At 42.6% G+C, this 25,087-nt stretch overlaps 1 protein-coding gene across 1 annotated transcript; it reads right to left on the bottom strand.

Moving 5' to 3' along the window:
• Nucleotides 1–455: 455 nt before the first annotated feature.
• On the bottom strand, nt 456–8,731 carry plk1.L (polo like kinase 1 L homeolog). The gene is made up of 10 exons (XM_018236516.2): nt 8,120–8,731; nt 5,867–6,035; nt 5,393–5,537; nt 4,417–4,510; nt 4,082–4,301; nt 3,820–3,984; nt 2,815–2,892; nt 2,576–2,730; nt 2,253–2,435; nt 456–1,029 (listed from the first exon to the last, which is right to left on the bottom strand). The coding sequence occupies exons 1-10, from the start codon at nt 8,498–8,500 to the stop codon at nt 823–825; spliced, it is 1,797 nt and encodes a 598-aa protein (XP_018092005.1). The 5' UTR covers nt 8,501–8,731; the 3' UTR covers nt 456–822.
• Between the last annotated feature and the right edge of the window lie 16,356 nt (nt 8,732–25,087).

The raw sequence follows: 25,087 nt of genomic DNA, 5'->3' as shown, positions 1-25,087 counted from the left end.
TGCAAACAAAAAATTGGTACAAAGCCGACTTCTGGTTCAGCGCTGCTATATGTGGCACTTTGCAGGTCAAATTCAAGCTGAAGATTTGAAAAAAGCCAAGGGAAAGTAACCCTTACCGATTAAGGGATAAGTATTAAAAAATGGTGTTACTGGTCCTTTAATCTGTGACAACACACAGACCATTTGCAAAGGATTTTGGGCCATCTACTCCGATGGGAATTTTTAGTGTATAACCATTAATCTAGTCACTTTTGCATTCAAATTTTAAAAGGCATAGACAAATGAATGGAAGTGTCAGGTCTAATCCAATGCAGATGAGGCCTTTTAGAATCATAACCCGTCTGTATGCCATTCCCTAGATCTACTAATTAGATCCTTGCTCGAGAGCATGGCATAACCAGAATCAAATCCCCAACAGCAGCCGTTCCACCATGGGAAAACAAACAAATCACGTGCACAGCTATACAAAGAACTTTAATTTGATAATATACAAAAGTGTTAAAGATGACATTTTTACATTAAAAACCTGACAAAGTTGACATAGAAAAAACAGGAAGAGGACGAAGGTTCATACAAAGCCCAGCAGGGATCTACATCACAGATCATGATTACTCTGACGCAACAAGTGGCACTTTGGATATATATTTATGGAAATGTCACGCGAGTACTGTACAGTCTTGGTGAACCATCTCACCCTAGAACATGTCAGCTTCGGCTTAAAATTGTAAAGACGAGTGCGCTTAGGACCTGAAACAAGGTCTTGTGCTTCCAGAAACCCAAGAATATGGTTTTGTTTCTGGCGAGTCCAGTTTGCTAGGCCGGCTATGCGGAGGACTTCACATGTGCAACGCCTGACTTTGAGCTCTGAAGTTTCTCCACCATTGTGCGTGCGTAGCGGAGACGGCTGGCGAGCTCCTTGCAGCAGCCAAACTCTTGAATCAGGCTCAGCTTGTACGTGCGGAATTCACGCTTTTCATCTATGTAGGACACGGCAGCCATAAGGGGGCACAGTATTATCTTAGTGTGATCCTGCAAAAGAGTAAAGAAGTCATGAGCTCAACATCAGATTTCAGCATATAGTCTGGTTAGTCTATAAGTATATAGGATATGGCTCAAAAAAAAAAAAAAAAAAAAAAAAAAAAACCAGACATATAATATCTGTTTCAGAAGATGTGCCATCTACTCTGAAGCTAGATAGGAGCTCAAACACATGTTCCCACTACACTGGGAAAGAATGTTCAGGTTCTGCAGACTACGTTATACCATCATAAGTCAGAATTGAACGCAGATTTTACCCCACCCCCAAAATGTGATCGAAGAGGCCCTACAGATAAAGAACCGAAGAATTGTTTAGCTCTTTAAAGGTTAAGTAAACCTTTAAAATAAGTGAATGTAAAATTGTTATTGGCGCCATTATATTCACTTTTGCCATGTATATTCGTGGTTTATTTTTCTTGAATTCCAAGATATTAAAGGATATTGCTACAACAGCACCACCTGCTGGTCATTGTGACCACCTAATAGTCAAGGAAGTTTTAGGGAGAAAGAAAGGCTGCTTTGATGCTCTTCTGGTTTGTAAAGATTAGAGAAAAGTTTTGAATCATTTTCAAAAAAAAAAAAAACATCAGAGCAGCTTCTTGCTCTTGACAACTTCCTTGACTACTTGGTGGGAAAATGACCAGGTTTTAACAAAATGCATTCATGTAACAGTAAATGTATCCCTTAATATCTTGCAATAAAACAAAAGCAATGAATGTACATTGCAAAAGCTCTTAGAATAGAGCCATCAATTTCACACTTATTTTAAAGTTTTACTTATCCTTTAAGACATGTTGGAACTTCAATTTTTGAAGGACCACAGGTGGGCAGTGTCTAAAGTCCACAGCAATGTGCCACTTGTTTGTATTGCAAGAGCTGCCCACGCTAAAGCCTGAATTAAACATCGGCACGTGGTTATGATTTTCAGTTCATGCCCCACCCTAGGGTTGGTATCCTCCTTATAACAAGGTTATAGATGTAGGAATAGGCTTATAAAGTCATTTAGCCAAAGGTCTAAATATGTAGGTCAGCAAATAACCATCTCCATATCTCATACTATTCCAACCTTTAATGCTGGGATTTCAGGTATAGAGCAAATAGGTAGTCTCCCTCAATTTTACCCTTCCATTCAGTGAGCCCTCCTGCCACCAATTAAAGTTGCCCCCCCCCCCCAGATGCCAGTTTGAAGCTACTGTCATAGGCCCAGCTCCTACCTGGAAGAAGTTGATCTGAACAGTTCCATTGCTCAGGTGGAGGATGATGGCGCTGCGTGTCCGGAACCAAGTGCGCAAGAAGGGGAGACGAGCCAGTTCATCCCCCTCCCGAGGTGTTGTGTTGGCACCAGCCTTCAATAGGTGCTCACTCATGTAGTTTCTGAAGTACTTCAGCAGTGTGATCTACAAAGAACAAAAAAAATAAATAAAACATTTGAAGATCTGAGCAGATATATTTCCCTAAAAGAATCAAGCCAGTCCATAGGTGATCAGATTCAGTTGCACGAGTAGCTGGTCATAACCAGTCTAGATAAAGAACTCACCTTTTTGGTTAAAGCAGTAGGGTAGGAGCGCACGTTGAGGTAGGACTCTGCATTGTTCCTCTCGATGTACTGCAGGCTGTCTCCATCAGTGTACATTATCAATCTCGTGGAGTCATTAAAGAGCACCCCTACACTGTTATCACACAGCTGGTAACCTGTTTGAGCAATTAAAAGCAATATTAATATGCAACAAAGTACAATTGTGCTGCATTGAAATGTGCAATTTCATGCTTACATACCTAATCCGTATTTGTCAGAGTAGTCCACCCATTTGCTGACCCAGAATATGGGAATGGATGCTGGATCTTCGGCTTCCTCTGAAAGAGAACACCACTTGTTATATATTCAGAAGACATGAATGCATTCCCAGCTCTATACAAACACATCAACTCTGTAAACATTATGAATTTCAACTGATTCAGTTAAAAGGACATTGAAAGTCTTAATCATGGACAGCCCAGGATAGCTGCAAGGAATTGTTGCAACAGGAGGCAAGATGGTGTCGCTCTCTAGAATAGTACCGGGGGATAGCGCCATTGTCAGAAAAGAAGCAACAGCATGCTTGAAAGGGGTTGTTCACCGTTAAATTTAATTAGTATGATGTAGATTTATATTCTGATAGAATTGTAGTTGGTTTTTGTTATTTGTGGTTTGAGTTTTTTTAGCTTTTTATGCTGCAGCTCTGCAGAAACTTCAGCAATCTGGTTTCTAAGGTCCAAATCACCCTAGCAACCATGCATTGATTTGAATAAGAGACTGGAATATGAATAGGAGAGGCCTGAATAGAAAGGAGTAATAAAAAGTAGCAACAACAATACATTTGTAGCCTTAGAGAGTTTTTTTTAGATGGGACCCAGTGAACCCCACTTGAAAGCATCAGAAGGCAAAGAAAAAAAATGAAGGCCCAATGAAAAAGGTACTTAGAATTAGCCACTCTATAAAATACTATAAGTGAACCACCACTTTGCCTTCTGCTTTTTTGTTAAAGAACAGTGTATCTAGCCCAAAAGATAGTGTATTTGGCCCAGCACCCTAAACACATGGCCCCAAGACTGCCTAGGGATCAGTATAGGGAAACATGTCAAGCTTCCTAGAGTTGTTAAAAGTTGGTTGGCCTACTGTTCTATAGGGTTTAAAGAGACAGTATATTAAAGCTTAGCCATTATTTAAAATGTAGTGTTTGGAAACGTTAGAGACCACAAGCTAAATATCTATGAATGTCTACAACTGCTTTTGGCCCTCACCTTGGCGGATAAGCGCTCTCTCAGAAGGCTTCACTGCATTCAAACATGTCAGCTGTTGGAACATCTCAGATAGGTAACAATCTGCAGGCTCTGTGGACTCCGGCTGCTGCATCTCCTCTTCCTTTGCAGGAACCATCTGCTTTTCAACCAGTGGAGAGTCTTGCCCTGTATCAGAACATAATGTTAACCAATGATCCAGAAAAGGCCACCCCTTTGTTACGCGCTACGTTAGTAGGCAAATCAGCAAATCCATATCACTCACCTTTATTAATGGCAGTAAGTGGTTTTCTTAAGCTTTGATCAATAGTGCTGGGTGCAATGGAAAATCTTGGGGGCACAGTTAAGCAGGTTGTGGGGAGGCGAGAGGGAATGTAGCCAGTAGTAAAGAACTCTTCATTCAGCAGGTCGTCTATTGTGGGCCTTGAGGTTGGGTCAGAACGGAGCATCTTCTGTATAAGTGCGGCTGCCATGGGGTTAATGTGCTGAAAGGGAAGAGGACTGGTCAGAGTAGAGAACTGGTCAAATCCCTAGGATTAGATGGCTGGGTGCAGAAAGACAATAGAGTGTAGAATTTGCTATAAAAGCTCTTGGATGTACCTTGGGGATGGAGTATTCATTCTTTTTTATTCTCAAGTATGTTTCTTTCAGGCATGATGTCTCAAAGGGAGGTTTTCCCACCAGCAGTGTGTACCTGGCAGAAGAAAGAATGTGTTGAGTTTTCCAGAGGATGGAAACTAAGATACCTATAGAATATCAATGATCACCCTCAGCCAAGGCTGTTAATGGTATAGCCCTTCCACCCACTGCTGACCTACAAATCTCAGCTCCCTCAACAGGATGGGACCACTCAAAGACCATGATGAGGGACTAAAGATTATGCAGGTTATGCTGAAGGATGTAACACTGTTTCTAGACTAAGAAGGTACACATTCAGAAGCTGCAGAGATCGCTCCCCAAGGTTTATCGTAGACTGTTTCAGAAAAAAACTTCTGCACTGCACATTTTGAGTTGGTTTAGCAATAGCCAAGAGACAAGGAGAAGGTTCAGTGACATAGTAAGTAAGGTTGAAAAAAAAGACATGTCCATCGAGTTCAACCTTTTTTTTTTTTATTAAACTACCTGCCAGTTGATCCAGAGGAAGGCAAAAAAACCCCATCTGAAGCCTCTCCGATTTGCCTTAGAGGGGGAAAAATTCCTTCCCGACTCCAAAATGGCAATCGGACTAGTCCCTGGATCAACTTGGACTATGAGCTATTTCCCATAACCCTGTATTCCCTTACTTGCTAAAAATCCATCCAACCCCTTCTTAAAGCTATCTAATGTATCAGCCTGTACAACTGATTCAGGGAGAGAATTCCACATCTTCACAGCTCTCACTATAAAAAACCAGTAGACCAATCACAACACTCTTCTCTTTTAGTAACTATAATAGCCAACTTCCCAAGAGAGCAATTTGGTTGCTGGAAGATTTCGTTCAAAATGGAATGGATGGTGATCCCTTTTGGCAAAGTAAGCACTGGTTGGAGGCTAGGAGTGAAATATGCAGAAAAACATCTATAAAAAAGCAACTCACATGATGCATCCTATTGACCATATGTCCACCTCAAAACTGTGGCCCTTCTTGCCCAACACCTCGGGTGCAATGTAGTTTGGAGTGCCACAGAGGGTTTTCTTGCGCTCCCCATCATATTCCACTTTGGTTGCCAGCCCAAAGTCACCTAATGGAAAGAGTAACACATTAAAGGAGCTGCCCAATAAGATGAATCAATGCAGCTGACTGTTTCCTGGTAATGTACAACATTACGGAATCAACAGCTTTTGAACACCAATTGGTGCTTTAGTGCACTCATGAGGAATGTGTCAAAGACCGGGCCAAATGGTAGAGGCTATACAGGATTATGGGAATTGTCCCAGACTGGGGTCCATTATCAGATCCCGATGACCAGTCTGATCCTACAATGGGCCACTGTATAGGAAATAGTGCCTCTAGTACCTCCACCCAGTCACTCAAACATGTGATTAGATTATATTAGATTTAAAAACTTGCCTATTTTGACCTCCATTTCATCATTAAGGAATAGGTTTCCGAGCTTGAGGTCTCTGTGAATGACTCTGTTGCTATGGAGATACTGGCACGCCAAAATGGTCTGTTTCAAGTAGTAGCGAGCTTCTGGCTCTGTAACAGCTTTTCTCCTCTTGTGCAGCTCCAGGAGAGACTGAAATCCAAAGATGAAGAGATGAGACAGGGAATTGCCCCAGGGCCAGCTTAAGGTTACATACACATGTAGGTGGTAGACCACAGTTTCTCATACATGATATCATAAAGCACTAATTAGAACTGCTATAGATTCTACTCCAGCTAACCGGTGGGCTACAGTTGGCCTTGTGTATACTATATATACACACACTTCTATATGGTGGAAGCAGCCATGGTGTCTCAGTTGAGCATTTAATACCTCAAATAAACCCACCCAATATTATGAAGGATTGTGCTTATGAGGATAGAATGACATGAGCTTTCAGGGCTAGTTATTGGTATATATTTATTAATATTAGTAAATATTGTCCTTTCACATCTCTTGCTTGAGCCACCATTCAGTGATGGTCTGTGTGCTGCCTCAGAGATCACCTGACCAGAAATACTGCAGCTCTAACTGTAACAGGAAGAAGTGAGGAAGCCAAAAGACAATTGTTAATTGGCTCATGCGACCTAAAATGTGCTTTGTTTGTGTGCACCGTGAATCCTCATTCCGAGGGGGCAGCCCTTTTTATTTATTTTTTTAAAATTGCAATTTCTAATTATGATTACCCAATGGCCCATACTACTAAAGAGTATATTATTATGAAAGTTGTTTATTTACATGAAGCAGGGTTTTACATGCGAGTTGTTTTATGCATTATAATTTTATTGAGACCTACATTGTTCGGTGGTATAGTTTTACTTTAACTACGCCCCTAGAAACAAGCCAGATTGGAACATGGCTTGCACATGTATAGAACCAGTTATCCACAATGCCCAGGGTTTCCCAGATAAGGGATCTGTCCATAATTTGGATCTACCTACCTCAAGTCTACTAAAAAGTCTTTTAAATATTAAATAAACCAAAGAGGCTGGTTTTGTTTCCAATAAGAATTAATTATATCTTAGTTGGGATCAAGTACAAGGTGCCATTGCATTACTACAGATTAAACAAATATGAACAGTTTTCAAATAGTGCAATTTGATTAAAATGAGTCTACGGGAGACAGCCTTCCCATAAATGATACCTTTCTGGATAACTGGTTTCAGTATAATGGATCCCATACCTGTAATGAGGGGCGCAACTACAGAGGAAGCAGACCTTGTGGCTACAGGGGGGGGGCAGTAAGTATAGGGGCCCCATGAGTTCCTAATTCATATAAATTTCAATACATATTGATCAGTACAGGTCAACCTCTAGGCACTTTGGGATCATGAAAAAAAATTGGCGGTGGGGCCCAGTAATATCTAGTTAATGTTAAACCACTGCCTTTAGTGTATATTTTAGCTTTTGAAGCACTGTAAGGAAATACATGTATAACCTTTCTAAATATGTTGGCTGAGATTTGCATCGAGACATTTGAGTGCAGACAGAATCCTATTGGGAGGAACAAGTCATCTCAGAGCACATGGCAACGGAGTCAGTTCAGTTATTACTGTCATTGTTCATTGGTTTCCTGCATTTCAGGAAAGAACAATAAAGTGAAACACTAGCACGGGCTGTAGATAAAAAAAAGATAGGTCATTTACTGGCAGCAATGGAATCACCCCCAAGCTGGCAGTCAAGGCAAAGTGTCAGTTGCTGGTTTGTGTTGGCAGACGTGCTGCTATGCGCTCCCAACAGAAGCCTCACCAAGGGAACGAAACTCACCAGTAGGGGGCGGCAACTCTGAGGAATTTGAGCTGATGTCAATAGATGGAGCTGGGGGGCCACCATGGCAGGGCTTTATATTGGGACCCAATGAGGTTTAGATAGATAAATAGATAAGATGATAAATAGATGGATGATAGATATTATCACCTCTATATCTCTATATCTATTAGGAACTGCCAATTGGGCTGGTATGATTTGGCTAGTGGTAGTATGGGTGGCCAGTAGTTGCCCAGTCAAGATGTTCTGCAGCAGTAAACTATAGTTATAATAACTCCCTTGGTTAGATTCCAAGCCAATAGATCTTGATCAGCATTATGCAATAAACACAGAACTCCAATCAAGGAGGAGACGAACAGGGGCTGCTGGGAGTTGTAGTATGTGCAAGTTAAGCCCATCCAGGTACTCACCCTCCTCCTGCACAGCTCCAGCACCACATACACGAAGTCATTGTCCTCAAAGAAGCCATGGAAGCCCACGACATGCCGGTGGTCCAGGCTGCGCTGGATGGCAATCTCCATGGTCATCTTGTCCTTCTGGTGGGGCTTGAGCAGCATTGTCTTGGGCACAATCTTCCCAGCAAATACCTCCCGGCTCTCCAGGTCGGTGATCTCGTAGCACTTAGCGAAGCCTCCTTTGCCCAGGAACCGACCCCTCAAATATCGCCTCCGGGTTCGGGGATCCACCAGAATCTCTGGGATTTCTTTCACTGCTGAGGAGGCACCGGGAATCCCTGGGGGTTTAGCGGCCTCTGGGGCCACCGTCAGTTTCTTACCGGCCACTTGAGCCATAGTGCGGGTGACAGTTGTAAGGATCAAGTTTATCGGGGTGACAGATGAATGGGAAAGTGCTGGGGAGATCAGGGGTGAACAGTGCGACAGGACGAGGTTGGGTAGAAAGAGCCGTGAAGCTGTTACTCCTTCTGCTGCTCAGTCCCTTTAATCACACGCCTCCCGGCCCTGCAGCCGCCGTTGGTTTTGAAGCAGAATGCACGTCCCTGATTGGTCGATACGATTTAAAAATCCAAACCTGCCGGCCGCGGGGCACCTTGGGAACGCAGCGATTTAAAAGGACTGAAGGGGGAGGGATCGCGAAGCTTTATTGGCAGAGAGAGGTCTCAGAAACGGACAGAGGGCGGGGTTAAGTCCATATATGGGAATGGTTCGTCTGTGGAATTAGGAAGTTGCTTCGTGCGCTGCCTGTTTGTCGGAATTGACCTCGGGGTATAATCAGTTTGCTGCCGTCACTCCAGTCCCTATATCATATTATACTGGGTAAACAGTGTTAGCTTTTTTTTTCTCTATTGGAAAGGTTGTTAGGGGATTCTGGGAGTTGTAGTACAACAAATAGCTGGAGAGATGAGAGAAGACAAACTGTGACTCAATCCTTCTGCTAAACCCAACTGTGCCTGGAGAGAGACCTCGTGTACATGTAGGGCAGTCTCGCCATTAATAGTGGGGTCCCTGCAGATCAGCAGATTTATGGAGAAGTAGGGAGTCACCTGGCCTGGCAGGAAATGTAATGTTTGATGCCTATAGAAAAGGTGACAACCCTGTGATCTGCTCCATCTTTAGCTGCACTGGCTAGTGTCGGACTGGGTATCCAGGGCCCACTGGGGCTGCCAGCTTGGGGCCCCCTACCTAGGGTTGCCACCTTTTCTCAAGAAAAATACCGGCCATTCTATATACTTATCTTTTTTCCCTTGTAATAACATTGGGATCAGCCATCATTTTTACTGGCCAGCTGGGGTCCCCCTACCATAGCTGCAAGCAGGACCGCCATCAGAAATCGCAGGGCCCCATACGACCAAATTTCCTGGGCCCCCTGGGCTGTGCCCACCGCAAGCCCCACCTACAGGTCCGGCCCCCACCACACAGTTAAAAAACAAAAAATTATTGGTGGCTAGGGTTCCCACATGTTAATAAAAAATAAAAAGATATTGGTGGTCAGGGCCCCCCATAAAAAAACATTTGTGGCCAGGGCCCCCCCATTAAAAAAATATTGGTGGCTAGGACCCCACATGAGAAAAAAAAATTTGGTTGCCAGGGCCCCCCCCCTATATTATAAGAAAATTGGTGGCCAGGGCCCCTTAAACATCCATGCCTTCCCGAAGTCAGCACCTCTCAGAAAGATGGGGGCCCTGGCTAATCAAGTAAGTGTGGCGTGGCCGGGGCTCCCCTTACCCTCGGGCCCCCTACAACTCTCCCCCCTGTCCCCCCCCTGATGGCTGTCCTGGCTGCAAGTGCCAACATCAGGAGCATTGTGATCAGGGCCTGCAGTTCCCAGCAGGGAGAAGAAGTGGACCTGGGTCGGCGGGGGGCCCCTCAAGGGCTGGGGTTTTTCACCGGTTTCCCGCCAGCCCTGAGCCTGACTGCAGCTACAAAGAGCTTAGAACAGCCTGAAAGTGTGTGTTTTTCCAGCCAACCTCTGATCTTTGTAGCTGCACTCAAGCCAACGCTCGTCAGTGCAGCTTAACATGGAAGTGTATAGGAACAGATCAGCTTCTCTTCACCTGCCTCCAAAATGCAGACAAAGGGAAGCAGGGCAGGGACTTATAAGTAATGGTGGCCACTGCCCCTTATTCCCTCAAGCACTGAAATAATCACTGTAAAACAGGTATTTTAGATGTGGGGGAATGATTATAATAAGGCAAGATGGTGCCAGGAGAAGGGGCTGTAACTGCAGAACAGTGTGTATAGTAAGGGCAAGATGCTGCCAGGGGAACGAGCTGTAACTGTGGAACAGTGTGTATAGTAAGGGCAAGATGGTGAGTTGAGAAACTTGCCTCAGGTGGCAGCAGCCCACAAGTTATAGGGGCAAAAAGCTACTCCTGGTAAGAGGAATACTAAAGCTGGCCATAGATGCACAGATCCAGATTTTCGGATTGTGTGTGGAGAGTGCCGACATCTTTCGCCCGGCGTTCGGTCGATCGGACAGGTTTGATTTTGACCCGACCGATCCTGCAGGAGCCCATTGCGCATCGTAATCGGATCGTTATGTCGCCAAACGAGTGGATCTTTGCGTCTATGGCCACCTTTAGGGTTTCTTAGGAATGCCTTAGGGTAGCGTGAGGTACAGAATTGGCTTTGTGTCTGGCTGTTGTGGCTGCAAAGCATGCAGGTACTATATCAATAGTCCAGGCCCCAGGACTCTAATGCATAGCCATATACACATTCTCTGCTATCTATAGTGAGGAGCCCACCCAGACACATGAGCCCATTTATTATTATCATATACATTGCATTGTGCAGGATGCCTCTTGGGTGTAGTTAGCCAGATGACACGGCAACAAAATACTGGGCAGCCAAAATTAGACAAGAGATGTTCAACCTTTGACTCCTTGACTGTGTTTGAACTACAACTCCTGGCACCCCTAATAAGCTGGGGGTCCCTGATGTAAATACTGAATAAAAAATAAATAGTTGCATAAACAGTAACTAAGCACAGGGGCCTGTGTTAAGGCCAACTAGGAATCTCACTAGAGTGGAGATCCAATATCCTGTATGCCAGGGGAAGCCTCTCTAACTGGTCTCAGAAGGGGAGAAAATTCTTCTTGATTTCAAGAGGGTAATTGGACCAGTCCATGGATTAGTTTTGTACTGAAAGTTTGTACTGAGTGGTTTTGACTGATCCAACAAGCAGATCATAAAAGGGACCTATGTAGTCCCATTGGGAGAGGGCTGCATTAAAGGAAAACAAAACTTGCATGTATCGGTACCAATCAGTTCCTTTCTACACCAGGCCTCTTCTTTAAAACCCATGTGCAGAAAAAACAGCCTCATTGGCCATTAAAGGAGAAGAAACTCTCATAAGTATCTGGTCCTGCATTTTATGAAGCCTAAATTCATCTTGATACTAAGGGGGATGTTTAGTGTGAATTGTCTCCTCATCTCACCATCAGCAGTGTCACCTAGTGGTGCTTCTACAGAATTACACAGATTTACAAGTCACAACCAACAGGAAGCAAAATACAAAAAAACAAGTTGTTATGCGCCAACTCTTTGGTCAAATACTTAACAAAATCTGATATCCAGTATAATTGTTTATTTTCACATATTATAGGATGCTGTGCCCTCTCCTTCCAGTGTGTGCCGCTACATCACAATCACAACAGTTTTTGCCGATGCGCAGTGCCTTCTGTGCATGCGCGGCAAGTGACGCAGCTCACGCATGCTCATGCATGTGCACTGAGCGCCGAGCTTGGCGCGGTGCAGAAGAGGAACATGGGGTCGGAGGGGGGCCCTGGACCAGCAGTCTCGGTGGGCCCCGGGCCTCCCAGACCGACCCTGTCTGTAAGTCTACAAATGTATTGTTATTGATACTTTTTATTACTCATCTTTCTTTTCAGGCCTCTCCTATTTATATTCCAGCAGTGGCTTAACTACCGGGGAGCAGGGGGTGCAATTGGGCCAGGGCCCGCACCCCCCCAAGGCCCCCCGGCAGCTTGCGCGCCTCTTGTTCCGTTACTGTATTCCAGTCTCTTATTCAATTCATTGCATGGTTGCTAGGGTAGTTTGGACCCTAGCACCCAGATTACTGAAATTGCAAAACTGCTGAATTAAAGGCTAAATAAGTAAAATCACAAATAATAAACCAATTGCAAATTGTCTCAGAATAGCATTCTTTACATCATACTAAAAGTTAACTCAGAGATGAACAACCCTTTAACAACCCCAGAGTTCTGTCTTTTGCTTCCACACTTCTTCCTGTTACAGTTAGAGTTGTAGTATTTCTGGTAGGGATGCACCGAACCCCCGAATCCTTTACAAAAGATTCGGCCGAATACCGAACCGAATCCTAATTTGCATATGCAAATTAGGGGTGGAAAGGGGAAAACATTTTTTTACTATCTTGTTTTATGACAAAAAGTCAAGCAATTTCCCTCCACGCCCCTAATTTGCATATGTAAATTAGGGTTCGGGCCGGGCAGATGGATTCGGCCGAATCCAAATCCTACTGAAAAATGCAGAATCCCGAACTGAATCCTGGATTCGGTGCATCCCTAATTTCTGGTCAGGTGATCTCTGAGGCAGCACACAGACCATCACAAAATGGTGGGTCAAGGCAAGAGATGTAAATGGACAATATTTACTTAAATATATATATTTCGGTTTGGTAAGATTCTTTAATATGCCACTTAATTAGTAAAACAACTATCTGTTGCTCAAGTATTCATTTTGGGGGTATAGTTTTCCTTTAATAGCATTGGGATCAACCATTTTTACTGGCCAGGTGGCAACCCTATTCAGTGCCCAGGAGGTTGATGTCTCTGAGCAGTTAAAGGGGTGGTTCACCTTTATGGTAACATTTAGTATGTTATAGAATCGCTAATGCTAAGCAACTTTTCAATTATCTATTTTTTATAGTTTTTGAATTATTTGCCTTCTTCTTCTGATTTTTTCAGGCTTTCACAAGGGGTCACTGACCCCCATCTAAAAAACAAATGCTCTTTAAGGCTACACATTTATTGTTATTGTTACTTTCTATTCAGGCCTCTCCTATTCATATTCCAGTCTTTTATTCAAATCACTGCATGGTTGCTGAATAACAAATCGTCAGGAATAGCCAGAAATCAGGGTAACACATAAGAGTGACGGGAGACTGGGGGGGCAGAGTCCAAAATCTGGTAACTCCCAAAAAAATAGGGAGCGGTTGACAGCTCAGCCTTACTAACCTCCTTGTTGGAGTCTCTGGCTGTTCCACTAACTACTCTATCCTGTAACCCCTAGGGCAGGGATCCCCAACCTTTTGAACCCGTGAGCAACATTCAGAAGTAAAAGGAGTTGGGGAGCAACATTAACATTAAAAATGTTATTGGGGTCCCAAATAAGTGCTGTGATTGGCCATTTTGCAGCCCCTATGTGGATTGTCAACCTACATTGAGGCTCTTTTTGGCATTACACCTGGATTTTATGCAACCAGAACTTGCCTCCAAGTCAGCAATTTAAAAATAAGCACCTGCTCTGAGGCCACCGAGAGCAACATCCAAGGGGGTGGAGAGCAACATGTTGCTCACGAGCTACTGGTTGGGGATCACTGCCCTAGAGTGAGCTATTACAAAGCTATCCTGCTGGAACCCACTGCTGTTCCAGGTCCTTCAGCACCCCCCCCCCCCCCCGCAAGTGGGATCCAAAAGACATGACTTTTTATAAACTAGGGAAAATCTGATACCCCATGGCCGCAGACTGAACTGCCAAGGGACCAACTCCCCCTCTCAAATGTAATAAAGACACAATTTAGCTGACCAAAACCCTCCTGGGGAAACTGTTGAAATGTTGGGGTCAGGACTATGACATTGGGGGCCCTTTCTCTGAACTACTCTGACCATACCTGCAAGGGGTTATTTTTCAAACTGCAAAAACAGAAGTGACGTCACTGCTAGGAAGTAGTGATGTCCAGGGCCAGATTTACATAGTGGGCACCCCTAGGCCCACTGCCGTTCGTTGCCCGCCTCCCCTTTATTCGGGCAAATTTTTGGCATTGGGACCAGAGCAATGGGTATTGGCGCACGGGAAATTTAAAAAACTATCATATCTCCTGCGCACTGATTCTGCCGCCCTAGGCCCGGGCCTTGGTGGCCTTTACACAAATCCGGGCCTGGTGATGATCGGAAGATCAACCAGGTCAGGGGGGAAATTATCTTTTTACTGAATATGTTTTTGTAGCCTATGTTTTTTTACCTATACTGCAGCATACTATTAACACATTCAACTGTCAGACTGATGACATACCTCCCAACTGTCTCGTTTTTCAAGGGACAGTCCCGATTTGGACAGTTCAACCCACAGTCTGGAATTGTTACTGAAATGTCCCTAGTTTCTCTTTGATCTCCTGCGCTGATGCCAGAAAATATATGTGTATATATATACATATATATATAAATATATATGTTTCTGAAATGTAAATAATAAGAGGCTTTTAGCAGAGAACCTAGAATACTCGGCAACTGCATTTTGATACATTTGTAACTATTTAAAATAAGCAAAGATACAATTGTAACTATTAAGCGTGGTGGAAGATGGGGAGATTATTCGCCCAGCAACAAATCTACTCCACTGCGGGCAACTAATCTCCCCAAATGCCTTCCGGCCGGCAAAACATGTGAGTGGCCGGCGGTATGGCATAGAAATTGCTTTGGATTTCCCGAAGTCGCCCAAAGTTGTCTCACAAGTAAACTTTGGACGACTTCGGAAATCCAAAACGATTGGCCTTCCTGCCGACGATTCATATTCTTGCCGATGGGAAGACATTTCGGGGAAATTAGTCACCCGCAGTAGAGAGATTTGTCACTGGGCAACTAATCTCCCTGTGTGCCACCACCTTTAAGGTAAGCAGGTCTCTTGGGGAAAACTGTGACTTGTAGCTCAACGGGAAATTAGAAAACTGTAATAATACATAAAACATGACCCTAAAACCCCCAGAAATGTGTTCAAACTTTCCATTACCTACCAAATTTTGTAAAATGGATATGGTATTTAGGGGGTGTCGCCATAAATGGGCGTAGTAAAAAAATGTTCGCTGCGTTATGCACAACAGATCTTTTTGCCCCTCTTTCTATTTTTCAAATGTTGGGAGGCATGGGATGGCATAATATTACCCTGCAGAAAAACATCCATTTCATGGACAGTTACAGACAGGATTCTGTTTGTCCTAAATGATTCCCTAAAGTTGTTGGGCCCTGGGTGTGTGCAGGTATCTGCTATACACATAATATTTTCAAACTTGGATACCAAAATGATCCAACACTTTGGGGTTTAAACTTCACTGGCACCACCCAGGGATGTACATTTCTCTGTATAGTGGGCACAAATGGAGAATGGGCATCCCCTTCAATTACTTCATTTTGCCCCATAAATGAAATTGATTGTGACATTTGAAACCAGCTGCGGTGCTTATAACGTCCTCTAGAGGCCTCTATTGAGTTATTTTTCTGAGTTATGCTGAACAGAAATCTGCTGCCTGCCTATTATTGCCCCGGAGCCCCGGCCCCGGATATTATAGAATGAGCAAATCCTGGGCTCTGCGGTGGTGTATATCATGTGATACATAAATACAGACCTGCTTACTGGTTAATATCATTACAATTAAGGTAAACATTTTTCTGTTTGAGTTCTAGGAGACTTTGGTCTTTGTCGGGCCCTCTGGCAAAATTCTGAATTAATTTCAGGCACTTTTTCATCCAAGTAAAACTTCTGCCAACCTGTTCCTGAAATAAACCCTGTGCATTGTGCCACTGCTGTGATTCACTATGGGAAAACCCAAACTTCTTACAGTAAAGTTCTAAGGTTCCGACGGGAATATATAAACAAGACTTACCGGCACAAAGGATACCGTCAGCATGTAAATACACCTTCTCTTAATTGATTTTATTACACAGTATGAAATAGTGCTGTGCTGCTTTGTGTTACTCACAGCTTTAAAGGAGAAGGAAAGCTCTTTTTATTCGGGAGTGCCAAAAGTTAGGCACCCCCTAGTGATCACATTTAGTGAAACCCCGGGCTGGTGCACCTATTAGGAGAAACCTGAACCAGCCCAAGATTCTTCCAGCGAGCACCATGGAGAATCATCTTCAGGCTTCTTCTGTCAAATTTCCCGGGGCAGACGCATGCGCAGTAGAACTAAATAGCCAACTTTTTTGTTAAAGTTCGGCTTTTCACTGTACTGCGCATGCACAGCTGCGAGAAAAAAAGAAGAAGCCAGAAGAAGAGCGCTACGTGGTGCTCACTGGAAGAATCCCAGGAGCAGTTTTCTCCTAATAGGTGCACTGGCCGGGTTTAAGGTAAGTACATGCGATCACTTGGGGGTGCCTAACTTTTGGCACCCCCAAGTAAAAAAACCTTGCCTTCTCCTTTAATCCACAGAGGATCTGAGGTAAAGATTGCAAGGGTGGGCCCCAAAATCCTTCCCTAAACAGCTCTGAGAGTGATACACAGCTTCTTCTGGTCATCACGCATTCAGGGCTATTGGTGTAGATATTGTTTTGACAGTCTTCTATCAATAAGGCAATACACAGCACCGGGGTCCTCTGGTTGATTCCACTCAGTGTACGATCAGCCAGGAGTTCTTATGGTTTATTCCTATGAGAAGTCTTAGTGTATATTTAGGAGTAGCCACAGCAAGCTTGAACTACCGTATGGTAGATACAGTAGAATTTGAAGTATTCAATGAGGAATAAGTTGTTCCCTTCTGGCACTTGCTGAGTAAATAAAGAGACTTCCAGATGGGACCTCCAGAGGCTGGAGGCAAGTTGAGGAAGATTTTTAAAAGTAAATAAAACACGAAATAGGGAGTGATATTTCCTTCTTTAAAATGTCAGCACTTTATATTAATAACTGGAAGCAAACAGACATTTGCTTGGCTTTTCCAACTGGGACTATACCTGCATAAGTCAAAAGACTCAACTATATGGGTTATCAAAGACTAAGGGCAGACCAGCAGATTCATGGAGATTTAGTCGCCTCTTCTGTGGGGCGACAATCTCCCCGAACTGCCCTCTTCTTGCCTTCCGCCTGGTTTCCGAAATTGGCTAAAGTTGCCTCACGAGGAAACTTCGGGCGATTTCGGAAATCGAAGCGTCGCAAGTGCATTGCGCTGGCGTTTTCTCATTCAAGCAGGCGGAAGGCAGGAAGAAGGCAGTTCCGGGAGATTGTCGCCCCGCAGAAGAGTCAATTAGTCGCCAGGCGACTAAATCTCCTCGAATCTGCCCCTACCCAAAAGAAGTGTATGTAGAAGGCTGCTCACTGTGTTAGAGACGTAGTGGGATAGTTCAGAAGCAAGAGCAGAGCTGCCAATTAATGTGGAGACTACACCAGAACAAAGGAGACAATACACACAATAAAACCTCTCTTCTCTCAACGAAATAAATATGAGGGGGGGTCAGGCTGGGATTTGGAGCCACAGGTAACAATTACCCCCACTTACTGCACTTAGAATCTAAGGTATCTTCACACACAAACTGTTAATCTGACACAACATTTAAAGGGTGTTCACGATTAAGTTATCTTTTAGTAAGTTGTAGAATGACCAATTCTAAGCAACTTTCGAATTGGTCTTTGTTATCTATTTTTTTTTTATAGTTTTTAATTATTTGCTATCTTCTTCTGACTTTCTCCAGCTTTCAAATGGGGGGTCACTGACTCCATTTAAACAACAAATGCTCTGTAAGGCTACACATTTATTATTGCTACTTTTCATTACTCATCTTTCTATTCAGGCCCTTGCCTGTTTCAATTCAGTCACTCTCCTATATTCAATTTGGTGCATGGTTGCTAGGGTAATTTTTACCCTAGCACCAGTTGCAAATTATCTCAGAATATCACTCTCCACATCATACTAAAAGTTAACTCAAAGGTGAACAACCCCTTTAATACATGCAGAGCAGGCAGTTTTAATAGCCATTCTAAATATAAAAATCCCCTAACAATCCCACCAACACCTGTGCTGTTCTTTACGCAAATAAAAGAACAATTTGGTGGTATTTGACCACAGTTGTGCTGTCAGACAATGGCTGCCTGGAGGGCAAATTAAAAAAAGCAGTTTTCCTCCAGTTCAACTCATATTACTGCTAAATAAACAAAGGTTTCAAAATGCCTCCAAGATAAATCGACTGATCTGATAAAATGTAAACAACAAGGTAAAGAAATGAGAACATGCCATTTCATACCTGACACTTGCCAAATCAGATAACTTAAAGGTGAAGTAAAGGCTTTCCATTAAAGTGATACTGACACTAAAATTTTATTTTCAAACTATTAATCTACATGAAAAGTTACATATAATTCATGCTGATCAAAGTTCTGCTTTCGTAAGTAATTGTTACTTGAAGTTCCTTAACCGGAATGTTTTGCCAACCTGACTGTCCCATCTCAGTCTGTCAGTTAGGGTAAGGGCACACCTGCCGATTCGGGGCGATTTAGACGCCTGGCAACTAATTGCCTCTTCTTTGGGGTGACTAATCTCCCCAAACGACTTCCCCCTGTCTTGCGCCAGCTATAATGAAAAGTTGCCTGCGGCATGGCACATGCGGCGTTTGTATTCGGAAGTTGCCCGAAGTTGCCTCATGAGGAACTTCGAGCAACTTCGGGCAGTTTCTTATGCTAAAGGACTCCTGCTTCACAAATATGGCAGCCCCCTCATAGAGTAACAGGGTAGTAAGAACTGGAGCTTGACTTGGCTTTTCTCTTGGTGTTTGGAGAACGTCCACATTGCTTTTCTCTTATAGGACATATTGTATTTTTCTTAGCCCACCAACACATGCTTGTTGCACATACACCAACTAGAGTGAAGGGCAAAGGAAGGAGTGGCTGGTGCTGTATGTATTTCAGGACACTGTGCAGCAGTGGTGCAACTATAGGGGAAGCAGACATTGTAACTGTGGGGGTGGAAAGGACATAGGTGGGTGGGTTTTAAGTAAAGCATGCAGCTTGTGAGTCACCTGCACATTTCACATGTGTGTGCATCTCTAGTCATGTCCCTGTGACCATGCATGTGGCACAGGAGCCCCAAAAAGGTATTGCTGGAAGGGCTGGGATTCCTGGGACCATGGACCTGTTGTGGAATGTCTCAATATGTTTTTGAACCAGAAACTCCAGAGTAAGATCTAGTGGCATAACTAGAGTGTGCCAGCCCCCCCTGCAAATAAATCTTTAGAGAGGCCCGGATCAATTCCCAATCGCCTCGTGCTCGCCCACTCCCCGCCCCTCGCCAGAGTCTCCCCCAATTGGGAGGGGGATTTTTTCAGCTATAGAGGAAGCATAACCCATGGCCCCCCTACGACCATGGGGTCTGCTTCCTCTCCAGTTAGGGTTGCCACCTGGCCGGTATTTTACAGATCTGGCCGGTAAAAAGGATGGTTGATCCCAATGTTATTAATAGGGAAACAAGATAAATATATGGGAAGGCCGGTATTTTTTTCCAGAAAAGGTGGCAACCCTAACTGCACTGTCGGACTTGGACACCAGGGGTACATCAAAAGTTTTAGACCAGGGGCCCACCCTCAGTACTATTTTCTTCCTTTCCTCACTCAACCTCTATTCCCCTAGTCTCTTTTTTTTACATACTATAATCTATTATTCCACCTATTTAGCCACTTTGTTCTCATAGAAACAGGGAATGACCATGAAATAGGCCAAATGTTTAGCAGCATGACGATCCACTGACCCTAGGCCCACCGGGAGTTTTCCTGGTATGCCAGTGGGCCAGTCCGACACTGTTCCTCTCTAGTTAAGCCACTGGTAAAATCTATAATGCTTATCCTCTTAACCTGGATTCTTAGCCTTTTTTTAATGGGTCCCAGATAAAGCCTGGGGTTCAACTGCAGGATCCAAGACCAATCAGAACTATTGATGATTTAGAAAATGGGGTGCAAGTTGCACTGCAATCGTTATTGGCACCATGGTCAGGCCCAGATATGTGGCAAGGCCACAAAGGCCTAGGCCTTTGTGGCCTAGGGGGTGGGTGTGTGAAGGCGGGTTGGCACTAGGGCCATGCGGCCTAGCAGCGCTCAAGAGGGAGATCCGGCCAAGAGCCAGGGATATACACTTACCCACCCCTCAGTTTATTCAACCTCGTCCACATTCTTTTCATGGCCAGAAATACAATGGTTAAATCTTTAGGCCTGGCCAATGCCCTTTATCGAAGTGTGCACAGCTCACAATGACTTCAGCATTATTTCAATGTCAGGCAAGGAAGCAAACCTCAAGCAGACTGCAGACTTGGCATTTATATTTCAGCCAATCTAGATAAAAAGCTTTTTAGCTTCTGGAGGTGCCAGATTACCACCTGATATAACAGTAAGCCAATAAGAGATTCATTATTCATTTTTTTAATAATTTTTTAATTATTTGCCTTCTTTCCAGCTTTCAACTCGGGGTCATATACCCCATCTAAAAACAAATGCTCTGTAAGGCTTCACATTTATTCTTATTGCTAATTTTTATTACTCACCTGCCTATTCAGGCCCTCTCCTTTTCATATTCCAGTCGCTTATACAAATGAGTGCATGGTTACTAGGATAATTTTGATCCTAGCAACCAGATTGCTAAAATTGCAAACCGGAGAGCTGCTGAATACAAAGCTAAATAACTCAAAAACCACATATAATAAAAAATGAAACCCAATTGCAAATTGTCTCAGAATATCACTGTCTACATCGTAAAAGCTAACTCAAAGGTGCACAACCCTTTTAATATTAATCCTATGGGCTAACCCTTAAAACCCTGCTTCAGTGCTGGGCCCAGCAGTATTTGGCCTTTACCTGACTTGTGAAATACTGGGCAGGTGATAATCCTAAATAAGGGGCCTTAAAATGATGTTGCACTGTTACCCATTAACATCTAATTGTGTATGAATGACAAATAAATAATAAATAAATTACTAAAGCCCTAATATGAAAAGCACACACACAACAAACTCCTAACACATTATTTTTCCGGCCATCATTTCCTTATTTCCTCTAGGCTGGATCACCAGAATTGTGTTTATTCAGATGCCTTGCACTTTATTATCAGCCGTGATTATTTGCAATAGGCCTTATCTTTGTAAATGTAGAAATGATTTGCTTGGGCGCCAGATCGGTCAATGCAATTACCAATTAGACCTGGAATGATTATTTGGCAAATGAGATGAGTCTTAAGGGGAAATGATCTGGGAAAGTGTCTTCCATTTGTGCAAAAAAGGCAATGACAAGTTCAATAGCAACTTTTTCTATGTAACAGAAAATATTTAAAGGGGTGGTTCAGCCTTTTAGTACGTTATAGAATGGCTAATTCTCAGCAACTTTTCAATTGGTCTTTATTATTTATTTTATATGTTTTTTTATTATTTGCCTTCTTCTTCTGACTCTTTCCAGATTTTAAATAGAAACACATTCTTAGTAAGGTTATAAATGTATTATTACTGGTACGTTTTATTACTCGTCTTTCTATTCAGTCCCTCTCTTATTTATATTTCAGTCTCTTATTCAAAGCAATGCATAGTTGGTAGGGTAATTCGGACCCTAGCAACCAGAATGCTGAAATTGCAAACTGGAGAGCTGTTGAAGAAAAAGCCAAATAACTAGTGACTAGTTTTGCCGAAAAATTCGCGAAATGCATCGGTCAATGGGTGTCAAAATTATTTTGAGCGCATCAGTTTTGACGCCTGCGACAATTGTTATCCGCATGCCTATTTTGGCCAAATGCATTAAAGTCAATGGGCATCCGAATAATTTTGACATATGACAATGTTTATGCACACGACTATTCTGACGTGCGCCCAAATATTTTTAAAACACATAGAAATTCTCGCCTGGTAAATGCAGAAATTCGCTCCTGGCAAAGTCCATATGGGGGCTACCAATAGCCAATCACAGTTCATATTTGGCACCGCCAACTTTTTTTTACATTTGAATATGCCTCACAGGTAAAAAAGGTTGAAGGTCTACATCATACTAAAAGTTAATTGAAGGCCAAATAACCCTTTTAATTCTCCTTTACTTTCTTCCAGCTACTAGCTGTTTGTCTGTTAAAACTGTTTTACAAACCCGCAGTCTAGGTTAAAAAGGGATATAATCATCAGTTGCAGGATTTCCTACTTTTGTTTAATGCTCATTAGGCCACACACTGCTCCATCCCGCCCTGCTCCACCACCACTGGGTGTATAAATACACTGGGTTGCTTAATTCTTCATGTGTAAAGAAACCATCAGGCCAGAGGAATTTGATCAAATGAAAACAGATGGACTCTTTTTTGGGGTGAGACTGAGCTATAATCACATGACTGGGAGTAAGCAGATGGCCTGATTGTGCCAGGTAATAAGTGAGCATAAAAGTGACCCCAAAAATAAATCTGATTCTGATCTCATTACAAAGATAAGGCCATGTATATTAGAACAGATTTATTCAACACACAAGTGCAAGTGGAAGAACCTTATGGAACACAACCTTGAGCCCCCTAGGACCTATCCAAGTAGAACAGCAATAGGCAGGTTTGCCAGAAGAGACAGAATGGCTGACGTAGGGGGACAGAACACTGACATTAAGGGGGGGCTGGTGAGGTCAGAGGGCTGGCCAATGATTTTAGGGACAGGGTTACAACCTGCGGCTCACGATTGGCCTAATTTCCCATCAATTAGGGCAGAGACCTGTCCATTTTTCAGACAGGGGGCAACCCTACGGTAAGCAGAGAGGCCTTCTGTGGTTTCCAAGGGGATGCCCTCATACCAGCTCCAGCCTGCTGAATACAGATTTGCTGAACACATACAGCACTGTATTCATAGATGTTTGAGCTTATCCTTTGAGATGTGAGAGTGATGCAGGATGCAAATTGCAAAAACATGTTGGTTTTCAGACAAAAACATGTTGGTTTTCAGACAAAAACAGAGTAATTTTAATTACTTTTTTGAATTTAATTTTAATAGAGCCCACTGTCTGAAGAAGTCTGGTATAACCATCCTTAGACATATAGAAACCTTTTCCCAAAAAAGGGGAGGTAAGAACAAGTGGAAGGAAGTTACCCATAAATCCCTGTTGCACGTGCAAATTAATTTGAACAATATGAATCACAATGACTCACTCGACTTCTAGCAATGATATAAGAGAGGAAGAAAGTAAAAGCCATTAATCATGAACTCAGTATCAGGATCCAGCCTGGACAAACATCCTACTATTACTAGTGTTCTTTTGTTTACTCTGTTTATATTTGAGGTTCATCATTTCCCTTAAATGGGCAATAAAAATGAGGACCCGGCGTACTGTGTGCACAGAACATGTCATCCCTACTGTTTTGAACTGCAGATTTAAGGGTAGGGTAAACAGGCAGAATATAAACAGAATGTAAAAAAGTGCAAAGAAAATATTCTGTTGTACAACAATTAATGCTTTTAGTATATAGATCAGTGATGTAAAAACTGCTTCCCTCCAGCTGTTTTAAAAGGACAGAGAATGGTGAAATTAGTTATGCACTTTTAGTATGATTGTAGAGGGTAATATTGCGAGACAGTTTGCAATTGGTTTTCTTTCTTCATTATTTGTGATTTTTTTTTTTAGTTATTTAGCTTTTTATTTAGCAGCTCTTCAGTTTGCAATCTGGTTGCTAGGATTCAAATTGCCCTAGCAACCATACATTGATTTGAATAATAGACTGGAATATGAATAGGAAGATGAGTAATACAAAGTATCAATAACAATACATTTGTAGCATTGCAGAGCATTTGTTTTTTTAGATAAGTGACCTGGAAAGAATCAGAAGAGAAGGGCAAATACATAAAAAACTATATAAAAAAAATAATGAAGACCAATTGAAAAGTTTCTTAGAATTGGCCATTCTATAAAATACTAAACGCTTACTTAAAGGTGAACCACCTCTTTCACCTTTAATGAACTTTTAGTATGTAAAATGGTTATAGAATGGCGAATTCTAAACAACTTTTCAATTGGCCTTTCATTTTTTTTACATCATACTAAAAATTAATCTAAAGGATAAGTAAACCGTTAAAATAAGTGAATGTTAAATTGATGAGGGTGCTATTCTAAGCACTTTTGCAATGTACATTCGTAATTTTTTTTTCGTTTTAATTCCAAGATATTAAGGCATACATGTACTGTTAATATGAATGCATTTTGTTGCAATAGCGCCACCTGCTGGTCATTTTCCAACCAGTCTGACCACCAAGTAGTCAAGGAATTTGTCAGGAGAAAGAAAGAGGCTGCTCTGATGTTCTTCTGCTTAGGAAAGATTTGAGAAAGATTCCTAAATTTTTTTCCTTACCAGAAGAACATCAGAGCAGCCTCTTTCTTCCTTGCCTACTTGGTGGGCAGAATGTTTGGAAAATGACCAGCAGGTGACATTCATATTAACAGTACATGTATCCTTTATTATCTTGGAATTAAAAAAATAAATAAAAAAGGAATGTGCATTGCTAAAGTGCTTAGAATCTCGTCAATTTTACATTCACGTATTTTTAAAGGTTTACTTATCCTTTAAAGCTTTCAGCATGTCCACTATCCAAGTGTTGGGGCAGGCTGAAATCTCACAAACTATTGCTCATCTCTGTTTATGTGTAGCCAGTGTTACTCAGCTGTGTAGGTTTGCAGGAAATAAACACAGTGACCCAATATCCTTTCTCATTTCCATCTCTGTGCATACATATGAGGTAACAATGAAAAGCAAAATAAATACAAGGGTGAAAGTGTTACGTTAATCACAGGGTGCGTCCAATCACCATTCTGCAATGCTGCCTTCTCATTGCCTTTATTATCTCTCTTCTATTATGAGGTTCCTATTTCTGTGTTTGGATAGTGCCGGCAATCCAGCTCCCTATCTGAGATTACTTACAGATACAATGTAGGTGACTGCAGGTTATGATATGTGGGATCCCCGCTCCCTTCCCTGGAACCACTA

Source organism: Xenopus laevis, chromosome 9_10L, assembly GCF_017654675.1.
Source record: "Xenopus laevis strain J_2021 chromosome 9_10L, Xenopus_laevis_v10.1, whole genome shotgun sequence".
NCBI classification, from domain to species: Eukaryota; Metazoa; Chordata; class Amphibia; order Anura; family Pipidae; genus Xenopus; species Xenopus laevis.
The sequence above is the reverse complement of the archived record's forward strand: the minus strand, read 5'-3'. Positions and strand labels throughout refer to the sequence as shown.